General features: G+C 36.6%; 1 protein-coding gene across 1 annotated transcript in view; it reads right to left on the bottom strand.

The window, feature by feature from the left end:
• Positions 1 to 12,186, bottom strand: part of ft (cadherin-related tumor suppressor fat) — a 163,049-nt gene that overhangs the window by 122,207 nt on the left and 28,656 nt on the right. The window contains exon 3 of the mRNA XM_089089942.1: positions 8,901 to 9,074. Coding sequence (XP_088946068.1) covers positions 8,901 to 9,074 — 174 coding nt within the window. The remainder of the gene's footprint in view (positions 1 to 8,900; positions 9,075 to 12,186) is intronic.

Raw genomic sequence — 12,186 nt, 5'->3', positions numbered from 1 at the left:
AAGAGGCTGAGTCACAAGTTCAAACCTTAAAACGTACAGGGATTAGGAGGCACCCTGTACGACGTGATTTGAGTATTCAGGAATTAAAAGCCTTAACACAAGAATGTTCAAGAGCGGGGGTTTGGGGGGCGGCAGCCCCCCAACTTTAACTCCTGACACGATCAGCTAACAGTTAGTCAAGCAATAATAAGTAATAAACTGTACAAAAACGTGCAGAAATTATTTGAAAAAAACTACGTTTTCTAAAGAGTTAAAGAGGCTGAGTTACAAGGTCGAACCTTAAAACGTACAGGGATTAGGAGGCACAGTTGGGGGGCTGCCGCCCCACACTCCCCCGCTTTCGCAGCCTTTAAATAAAAAAAAGTTCTTTAAACTGAAAGTAAGGAGCGACATTAAATCTTACAACGAACAGAAATTATTCCGTATATGAAAGGGGCTGTGCCCTCATCAACGCCTCGCTCTTTACGCTAAAGTTTGACTTTCTCACAACTCTTTTTTTTAAACAATAAAAACTTTTGAGTAAAAAGCGAGGCGTTGAGGAGGGCACAGCCCCTTTCATATACGGAATAATTTCTGTTCGTTTTAAGATTTAATGTCGCTCCTTACTTTCAGTTTCAAGAACTTTTTTTTTTTTTTAAGGCTGCGAAAGCGGGGGTTTGGGGGCGGTAGCCCCCCAACTGTGCCTCCTAATCCCTGTACATTTTAAGGTTCGACCTTGTAACTCAGCCTCTTTAACTCTTTAGAAAACGTAGTTTTTTTCAAATAATTTAATAAGGATTTGATCTATTTAGGGCTGGTTCAGGAATGATAGCTATAAAATCCATCTTAATAGTGAAAGCTTATTGTGAAGACATATTTTTGAGAATTTTGAAAATAAGCTTTAGGATGCTCAAAAACAGCTGCAGATCAAAATGAAAAGGGCATAATTGAAGTCATTATTGTCGAAAACCCCAGAATGAAGGTTTCGCGCCATCCATATTTTTTCCAACATTTAGCTCTTTTGTTTGTCATGGTTGGTCAATTCGGCTTTGTATCTTGTAAAGCACCTTTTAAGGTTACAGCAGATGATTTGCAGTACAAAGGCTACTAGGAACTAGCTTCATGAAACCAACAATATCCTTTGGAGTCTTGAGTCACGTGAAACCCAATTTGACAGTCAGCCCACCAATTCCATAAGGAAAAATAACATTTGTCCAAGATCATAATACTATAGTCCGTTGTCACGACTCGAGGATTGCCTAATTTGCCTGTTCTTACAGAGCATGCGTATAAAGTACCAAAAGAACACGTTTGCATCCTAGATCAAAGACTGGTTTTCTGCTAAAAACTGTCATATCTCACAGTCTGATCTCAAGCCAAATAAAAGATTCCAATCCTACCCGCTTAGTGCCGTCTCGTGATTTTAATGAAATAGATACCCTTAGGGGCTTGGGTATGGGGTATACTGATTCTACATTCCAAAGGTGCATGAGACATAGTAACAGTGTTGCCAATGAGGTACATTTGTATCGTTTTTGGTACAATGCGATACTTTGGGACATTTTTCGGTACAATCAAGTTGTCCGTTACATATTGGTTTTGCTTGCTCCTTCTTTACTTAGATATCTATTCCAATTTTTGTTTCATCAAAAATTGTATTCTTGTTACGGCAAATTTTTTACCTGCTGTTCAGATGGTACAAATTAGTCTCTTGCGGTAAAGTTTTAGTCGAAGAACTGGTACAGTTTATTTCAAAGCGTTGGCAACTCTGCATAGTAACTTTACAGACATCAAACTAGATGCAAAGGTATAGTTGGTTTGTAGCTTTTGACAGACGGTTTCGGCGATATTGGAGCCACTGTCGCCAACCCTTGCAGAATTTTACTATATCTAGTGAAAAGGAGGTCTGCTTAGTAAATATAGTAAAAAAATGTGTCACAATCACAGAAACCAGTCAAAATAAATAAAATCTTTCGAAAAACTAGTAATTTTATTGAAGTTGGTGTTTTTTCTTCAATTTTGTGAAAATCACTGGGATTGAATATGCAATATTTACTTCTCTGACTAGGAGATCAGCCAGAAGCGAAGCTAAGTTTTGCATCATCCGGTCTGTAGAACGTTTGAAATTATAAGACACAGTAGACAGAATATACCAGTAACCTTATCGCAGATCATTTCTGGTCTTCGTTCTCGGTGCGAACAAAAAGCTCCTCCCACTTATTTCTGCATTAGCGGGGATGCTGGTTAGTCTGTTTCCGATTGTTTCAATGCACTTTGTTGGAAACAATCGAAAACAGACTAACCTCATGCCCCGCTAATCTGACTTCGCCTATGTTTATATCTGCAAAAACGTTCTCCGGAGCACTCGCACCCCGGTCCGGGTTTTTATAATGGGTGAGATAGAGAATGATCATACTGCTAATTATATAAACTGTGTTATAAGATGAGCATAATGACATCAAACATATTTAGATTTTTTCAAGGGCCATTATAAAGAACTTTTATTTGCAAATTTGATTAGCAAGTGCTAAAAAATTCGGGAAAATTTAGAATTTGGGGACCGGCCTCGACTTCCCCTGAGCATACATCTCTTCCTATAAACTAAAATCCTGCCTTGACATGAAAAAAACCGTCTGCTTTTTTTTATGAAGACGAATAGGTACTCCAACTCCCCCTGCACTGTCCATTGCCTTTGGTTACGTTTGAGTACACAGCAAGATATCATGTTTCAACTTTGTATACTGGCGAAGTGAAAGTAAGTCAACAGATATTAAGCAAAACTGTCTCCATTTCAACAACCTTGTGCTTGTCGCTATCGAAAGCAATGGTGTATGCTTTTTTGGATACATCTAGCAAAACGGAAATCAATACAGTAAATCGTTGCCTGAAAGCGGTTTTGCCGAATCTGTTTTTATAAAAACCAGAAAACGAGAAAAACGAGTTTGAAAAAATTAAAATTTGTATCTCAGAATCGGCTAAAGGTAGAGCGTCGATTTTCTGAATATGTAACCAACTTTCGTTCAGCAAATCAGCAACTTGCGGCAAAACGGACTATGCTGTATGTGATCCAGCAAAACCACTTAAAAAGTATGCAATTCGGCAAAGGAGAACTGCAAGACGTCTTACAACAGACCATCAGAAAGAATGTTTTCTAGACAAAAATAGCGTTTGTAACTCAATTAAGACAAAAATTGTTATTTTTGGCAAAACCACTTTCAGGCGACGAATTTTTTTTTTTGCTGCGACGAATTCTAGAATATAATGAATTGTCGGAGTGGCAACCTTGATTGCAGTCTATTCCTGACACATCAAGTCTTAATGGCAAAATGGTGTCGGCTGTGTGAAAATGAATGCTGGCTAATACAATCTCCTCTAATGTCTACTGAAAAGGCAAAATATTAGAAACTGATCCAACTTGAATTGTCCCCACTGATCCCACTTGATCCCACTTGAATCAACTTATCTGAATAAACAATCATTATTAATTGCGCTCTTAATTATGATTCTGCAAGGTCTCCAAAAAATACTAATTCTTTCATGAAGTTATCGGTTTACAAACAAAAATTTCAAACAACACAAAATATGAATTTGGTGCTAGAAAACAACTGGCCAGGGCCTAAAATCTTTCTGTTCGTCGCAAAAATTTTGCGTCCAGGCCTGATGTAAGCATAATGGTAGTTCTTAAAAAAGGATTTAAAACAGCAACATTTTTCCGGCTTTTTAGGTCACTTATAAAACGACCAAAAAGGCGTAATGTCTTTTAAACGTTACTTGTTTTTAAACGAATTGGATAAACATCGTCATCGTTTTAAACGTCTACAACACTCGACCGTGATAACTCAAGAGTTACCACCAATTTTACAGGATTTTGAAAAAGAAATTAACGAATTTTTGGGGATTTTCGACTGCCATTAACGAGCACCCGTTTATGCCAGTAAGTTTTGTCAAGCCTTGGAGATAAGAAAAAGACATATAATAATAATAATATTAATAAAAAAAAATAGGGGGTGGGTGAATATGGGGATTTGCGTTACGGTGGACCACGGGAGATGATATTTAAGGGGAAGAAAAGGGAGAAATGAAATATGAGTTTATGCAGGCATTATCGAGAATGTTATGAGTCGTCTTTTCCTCACGTGTGGTGAAATTGACTTCACAATTAACGGAGATATTAGGGACCTTTTTTTAATTATAGATAAATCCGAGGGTGTTTTTTTTTAAATTGCCACCAATTTTAGTTGTTGCTGTGGGTCCTTGAAATACAGCTTAGTTTCATTACCTCTGTAACAAGAGACCTAAATGGCAAAGGATAAATCACAATTAAAAATAATTAATATTGTATTTAAATTATTTCGATAACATGTACAGTGACCATGATCAGCAGAAATACTCTGACGATCTGCTGACGATGGTCACTGTATATGTGATAGAAATGTCCAGTATATTTTATTAAATATTATTACCACTGTCTATTAAATGGATTTATCCCTATTCGAACTTTTATTTACCGTTATGGAAAGGCAGTGTGGTCTTCGAAATTACCTGTGTTAAATAAAAGGGTGGTACTTGTCTATTATATATAACACACTCGAGAAGTGAAGTTTGGTAACAATAATAAACGATGGAAATAGAATACATTATTAGCAAAATTGTGAAAATAATTGGTGAATTTTTAAATTGGGAGCTTCGGCGTCGGCTGACCGTCTCAAAGACAAAGAAAACTTCATTATTAACGCGATTCTTGACCTAGCTCATTTTAGTTCATTATTAACGCGATTCTTGAGGACACCGGTTAGTTTGCTTTGACTAGTGATAGAATATAGTGTCTCAACATGGATGTTCAAATTAAGATTTTGGATTTGCCAAGGACCAAAGAGCAGGAAGAATCTTACAGGAATAGGAAAAATATTACCGCAACAGTGGGTGTTCGGTGAAGTGTGGCGGAAACCGGTGAAAGATTTTTAGTGGATGTCTCCGACCGAGGAGCAGAAACTTTACTCCAACAAATTAAGCTTAACATGGAGGCAGGGTCAAGTGAATCACAAAAATAATTTTGTCGACCCAGAAACCGGCACCTCTACCCAAAAAGTAGAGAGAATGTGGGGTTCCGCAAAGAGGAGGAACAAACGGCACCGAGCTACATCCCGCCATCACTTAAATTCATACTTAGTAGAGCACATGTGGCGGGCGGCAGTAAAGGCAGAAGGCCGAGTTCATTTTAACGCGATTCTTGAGGACATTTCTGCGTTCTGAAAGCATATTTCCAAGTTGTAGTTTTCAGAATTTTGCTGATAAAGTATTCTATTTCCATTATATTTTATTGTTTTTTTCATTAGCATTAACCGAACTTCATTTCTCGAATGCGTTCTATACAATACACAAGTACCAAAAGGATTTCCCGTATTGAACTGTTATTTATACGTCATGGAAAGACAGCGTGTTCTTCGAAAATACCTACAATTTCTACAAATTCAATTTCTACAAATTCTTCGAAAAAGCTACAATTTCTTTTTAGTAGAAGTTTAACATTACATCAGGCTTGAATGGTACTCAGAGCAGCAGCGAAATTATCTCACCGGTAATTTACAAACAATCTTAAAAATATGGAAATTCAGGATAATACCAGCGGTACTATTTAATATCAAGTCATTTTTCAAAAACCTTCGACACCCTTTATCTCCCTAACATGTAGAGTAAAACAACAAAAAACGAAATGGCTACAGCACATTCTGGCTAGAACTCAAAGACTCGTTAGCTGATCTTAAGTACAATCCATAACGGGTCTTTTGAGGCTGATTTGTGGATTCATGTTCTTTCTAAAGCATTGTATGAGAAGCAGGTATGTACAGCTTTATTTTCTGCCCCCCTTCGTCAGAAAATTTATTATTATTTTCCAACGATTTTCTTGCATTTTCCATATATCTCATTTATCTTTTAAGTTGTCTCGAATTTTCACCCCTTCAAATAGATTCAAGCTCACGTGACTGGTAAATAGGTTAGAAATCAAACAGATAAGAACAAACATACCCGAGACTTTTGAAAGAAATATGGGGGGGGGTGCCTTCCTATATGGTTCCAATATTTAAATATTTACAACCACGTGCAAACTTTGATATTTTGAAAAAAGGAAAAACAGGGGGGTTAACTGCGGTCTCCATCCCTCTATAGAAACTATTTTTGCTTCTTATCTCCTTCGGATTAGAACAGAATGATTACTCGGCAAGTTCAAGTTCATTTTAGGGAAAGTAAAATATACGGTGTGCAACACCAAATCTTTACGATTAGACAAATCACTAGGTTCGTTCTTTTACTCATCTTTGTGCTAAGATCTTACGTCTTTTGTCAAAGAACGCTTAAAAGTGAAATCTTGGCACTAAGATCTTACATTTTATAGCGTTCTTTTGCGAACGTCTTTCATCATTCTGCTCTGATCAGCGGTCTGAGAACAATGATGAGTGTATCATCAAAGTTCTCTCATCATTGTTCTATATGGCAGAAAAATGGCGTCTTTCACACTTTTTGCTAACATCAGTGAGCTGTAAGATCTTAGAACAAAGATGAGTAAAAAGAACGGAAATCTTTTCAGAAAGATGTGAGATCTTAGATGTGTTAGGGTTTATTACAGGGTTAAATCAGATAGAAAAAAGACATGTACCCTTCGGTTTTCCATTCAATTCTCTTTTCAAATAAAATAATCGTTGCTAACACAACTGTTTCCCAGATCCCCCTCCCCCTTAAATGGGCCAGATATAGTCAGGGGTGTAGCTCCAGCATTTTTATTGAGGGGGCAAAAAAGTTCCACATCCAGAGAGTCAAGGGACATGGGCTATATAATAGCTTTTTTCCAATTTATTGGGGGGGGCAACTGCCCCCCATTGCCACTCCCAAGCGACGCCACTGGATATTGTCCTAGGTCATATACGGAAGCTTGCAGATAACTCTTAATGAGAAACAAGCAAAAGATAACGACCAATATCTGGTTTATGTCTGGCCCAGTCAAGGGGAATGGGGCTGAGACGCCATTGCGACGCAGTGATTATTATATTTGGAAACACTCAAAGACTACGGCCTTTAGTGAGGGCTACGACTTAACTGTGTTAAGTTAGATATACCATGTATGTTAGGTATATTATATATACCAGCAATGTTAGCCTTCGTGATGTCAAAAAATAGGCAAATGTCTTTTCCTTAATTTACCCTTTATAAACTGCATTCACAATATGCTTGCCACAAGGAATGTGTCCTAATTTAGAGTGCCAAGTTACTTCAGTTCTCTATTTATAACCTTATCCCAGGAGCCTTTTGCATGTATGAGTTAAAGATTAAATAAATTTTAATTAGAACATAATCTTCCCAGAGAGCCTATCGGACGACAATCATAAAAAAAAGATTGTAGGGTAGGCTATACTCTTTTTTGAGGATCGGATAAAAAGTACTTTGCCCCTTCTCTGAAAATGTGACATTGCAATCCCTGTACCACCCACTCCCCCAAAAAAATGACAGTTTCTGCTTTATCTCCCGGCCGTGAGACAAAATCAGGTATAAAATTTGCCATCTTTAAAGGACAGCTAATGATTGTTTGCAATCTCTTTAAACCGTATACAATACTCGCTTGCCTTCAGGCATAAAAAAGACGTTTACTTCTTATGATAATAATCATAGTTGGTTTCCAGTAATTATCGGAAACCAACTGATAGTGTCTAAAACTTATCTGGAGATATATATGATAATGATGGTAAGATCACATCACTGTTTTCAGAACGTGGACTGGTTTGCTTGATGTTACGGAGACTTACTTATTATCCTCGTTGCAGTAAGCTACAACCTAGTAAACAGCGAACCACAGTCCATGGTAACCGAAATTTTGAAACAAGAATTTTAATAAAGTGTACAGAACAGATTTAATTTGTACAAGCAAAATGTAGCTTTTGGAAAAAATGGGAGACGTTACAGCAGCCTATATTATTTTTATTTTAATTTATTTTTTTTTCTCTTTGAACTCCGATGTTTGACTCTCAAAGAAACACAATTTCTACATTCTAGAAGGATATTATGTCAAGTAATTTAAGTGTAAAGAAAAAAAGGTAATTTAGGACAAAGGTAAAAAAAAGAAGTAGGATTTCGAACTTCCACATCTGTTTCTTGGTTAGAGTTCCTTTTTTGTCGCACAGAGGGATCAGCTGTTTTGAAGGAGTAGACATCACTTGTATTAAAAATCAAGCTAACATTATCCGAGAAAATAAGAGCAAATTTCTTGAAGAGGGTTTTTTACTGTTTTGGAAAATGGTTAGAAAATAGTTCGGAGCCTAAATTACACCCCGGTAAGTTGTTTTGAAAGTTCTTATGTATACTGCTTCCTATTTCTAAGGCTGAACAAAATTACAGAAAAGACAGGCCTGGGTCTGGCTATACCTATCTTAACTTATCTGTTTTCCTTAATTTTGTTTGTCTGCTTTTCTCTGATTCTTGATTTTGAAAACCATCCTAATGAGCTGAGGAGGATGTTAAGCCATATTACTTCTTTTTTTTCAAATTTTAGATGTTTTTCCAAATTCTTTAAATCTTTAGTAATTAGGATTTAGCAACGTTATGAAGTTCAAAGTACTTTCTGTTAGGTCTTCTGTGTGCTAAAGATGCATTTCTGAAAGTTCATTTCTGTGAACAAAATATGTGTAATTTAATCAGAGTTCAATACCCTTTTGAGGGGGAAGGGGTGAAGGCAAATGCTTCAAAGACCTTCCTGGACATTGTTTATGTAAAGGAAACATTCTTGAGAGTTGAGAGCAACTACTGAGTAGTTGCCTGAGAACAACTACTTTCCAAAGTAGCAAAAAGCTGCTCGTCAAAGATATGGAAGTGATTGCAATCAATCAAGATGAAAGAGTAATTTTTGACAGAAGTTGAAAAGGATATAAGTTTACCTGCACAAGAACCTCCACGTCTGTTTGTTGAATAGAATCATCAGCTCTGATAATTATTTTATAGCCAGCCTTCTCTTCCCTGTCAAGAGTGTCCTTAAGACTGAGTATTCCAGACGTCGAATCCAGTATAAATTTCTTATCAATGTCATTCAACAATGAATAAGAAATAGATCCCTGTAAATAAAATGAGCTGTATAAATAAATAAATCAAAGCTGATTTAATAAGCTTAAAAAAACTGAATAAATAAATCAAAGAAATTTGTAATCAAAGTAAAATACATAACTGGCCTATTGAGTAATGAGTGGCTCCTATAAGATAAACTCGAACCTATTTATGTTCCATCCATCCTCATGGGACATTTTGGGGCCGCTCCTTTCGGAATTTCATAGACCAGTGCTTGATATGCTGTTCTGTCAGGTGCAGTTCTGGATACTTGGGTGATATGTTGCCAATCAAAGTTGTCAATCCACCTCTTAAGAGGTCGCCCTTCGACAGTCCCTTTGAGCGAGATCTTGGGTAGTCGAATAGGGTCCATTCTCTTGAAGTGCCTAAACCAGCCCAGTTGCTGTCTTTCACCCCAGTTGACGTGCCCAGTTTCTGTCTTCTAACTTTGTTTAGGATTGTGTCGGGTGATTTTAGTCTTCTACGGACTTCTTCATTTGTAACACGGTCACTGTATTTAATACTGTGTTTTAAACTCGAACTATAAGTTAGAAAAGTTTTAGAAATATTAGAAGTGATATTTGGGTTGTTGGGACCGTTGGTCCTGGTTTGTTTCAGATAAATGCCCTTCCCAGATTCTTCTTTTTTGTTTCCCTTAATTATTCCCTTTTCCCCCTAGTAATAATTATTAATTTTCACTTAATTTTGGCTGCGCTATTTTCTTTGTCCTTCTTTAATGGCGTAGTTTGTTAAACAAACCACGAGGCTTTAATTGCGCAGTTAGGAATGATTCACAATAGCTAAAAGTTACTTTCAAATAACAAGTTTGATCTGAATTGTCGGGGGTGAAAGAAGGGGCATAAATCCGATTCATTTGAAGTAAAACAATAATTGGTAAGCATTTGGATTGGCTGGAAAAATCCACATACCTCCCACCGCAGGCACGTGGTTGAGCGATATGGGGGAAAATAAGAAGTATGAGTATCCAGTTCTGTTATATGCATGATTGAATACAGTAAGCTTTTTTTTATACTATATAATCTTTGACTTTTTAGCCTAGGTAGAGTCCAAGGTGATAGTTAGAAATATTAGCGGTAACCCAGGGAGGGTACCCATGGCCTTAAAGTGGCCCCTTTGACCGTTCGATCACGTTATCAAACCCCAAGGCAGGGTATATTGTAAATTGGGTTCTGACATACCCGATATTTAAAGAACCGGTGTGGTAGACGCGGGCATCCCATTATAATTTGGTGCCGCCGGGGACTTTTCCCTCCAGTAAGTGGTGTAGCACCATTTTTGCACCAATAAGTGGTGACACCCGTACCTTACCACACTAATATGGGTATATTGTTGAGTGAGTGTCAAGTGATTGTCAATCAGTTTGCAGAAAGTGTACCACAACTTAAGAACTGTGTTAAAAAGTTTTTTGGGGGGGAATTAGGTAATATTAAAGGTTTGAGAGAAGGTTTCTTTCTGGTATATTGATTTCTATTAATTTTTATTTTATCAATTGAGCTGTATTTATTTTTGTTTCTATATATTTCTTCAGTGTTTCCCTTTTATTTAATGAAACTGCGGCAACAATGCACTTAAATAGTGGAAATACCCTCACTTGATCTTCCAACATCAAGAAAACCTACCAAAATATAACAGAATGTTCACCTAACAGGCAAGACAAGATCGCGATCAATAAGTGTAAATATTGAAAAAAGAGAGTTTAGTATCCTACACTTAAGCATAAAAAAGAGAGTACTTAATACAAGAAGAACCACAAACACTTTTCTAAAATTTATCCTTGCACACAAAAGACCCACTCCCTAAGATTGATCTGAAGGCCTGTTTCTTCTGAAACAAAAATTTGGAAATCGCTTGAAATAGATATAAGGTCTCTTCTAAGGGTCTAAAAAATTTGTATATATTACATTATTCAACATATACAAATATCTATATTACTTCAAGATTTCTGATTTTTGGGGGTTTCGAAGACTTCATATGTTTTGAAGAATTCAAGGATATGTTTTAAAGTATTCTAAGATATTTTAAGATGATTTGAGATGTTTTAAAGTACCCAGGATAATGTAAGTGAAATTTGGTTGTTTAGAGTGGTTAAGTGAAAATTAAGAAAACCATATAGATCTTTAGAAACAAGTGAAAATCGGGATTTCAATTTAAAATGAAAAAGACCCTCACATGAGGTTATGTAAATTCTAGTAACAGTGGACGCCAAATTGAAAAAAAAACAAAAAAACAACAGAAATGTGGGAAAAGATCAGCAAAAACTAAGCTAAAGACATATGACACCAAACAGTTTAAAAAAGTATGGCTTTCCTTTGAAGGGGTAGTTGTCCTTAGAAATCAACAGGATGTTAGTATTTTCAACGTGGCAACACTGTCGGAACAATGAACCTGAATTATATGAGTCCTAAATAACAGCTTCTGCCAACGGCCAAGATAAACAAGCTGTTTACCCCCCCCCCTCCCCCGACCCACCTTTAGAATTTGAAAACTCTTAGACAATATATAACCGTTTCAAGAGAAGAACAAGTTACAATAATGGGAATAACAGAATTAAAATCGTGTTATAGTCAAGCATTATGATTCAAGCTAGTTAATGTAACTTAATGTACGCTAATTGTGGATTAACATGCACTAAAAACGGATAATCTGATAGAAAACATAAAAAAAAGATCGTTTTTGCGCCAACCGTCATGGCGCACGAACAAGCTGCAAAAAAACGGATGAAAACAAATGGACAAAAACCAAACGAATACTATGACAGAAAACGTAAGGAGTCCATTTATGCGCCAAAATGCAGCTCTATGAGCCTGAAGTTAGTCACAGAGCACAACAATTAGATAGGACGTAGAAAAATTTTTCGCCCCCTCGTCAATACCTCGCTCTTTGCGCTAAAGTTCGAATTCTTTTTTCAATCCTTTGAGAGTGAACTCTGAATCACAAAGGCTTTAATTAGAATAAATAGGTCTTATGAAAGTACTAAAAAACTTTAGCGTAAAAAGTGAGGTATTGACGAGGAGGCGAACCCTCTCATATACGTAATAATTTCTGTTCGTTTTAAGTTTTAATGTTGCTCCTTACTTTCTGTTGAAAAAAAAAATTTTTTTT

Source organism: Artemia sp. Qi Xiang Cuo, chromosome 5, assembly GCF_049724085.1.
Source record: "Artemia sp. Qi Xiang Cuo chromosome 5, ASM4972408v1, whole genome shotgun sequence".
Taxonomy (NCBI): domain Eukaryota; kingdom Metazoa; phylum Arthropoda; class Branchiopoda; order Anostraca; family Artemiidae; genus Artemia; species Artemia sp. Qi Xiang Cuo.
The sequence above is the reverse complement of the archived record's forward strand: the minus strand, read 5'-3'. Positions and strand labels throughout refer to the sequence as shown.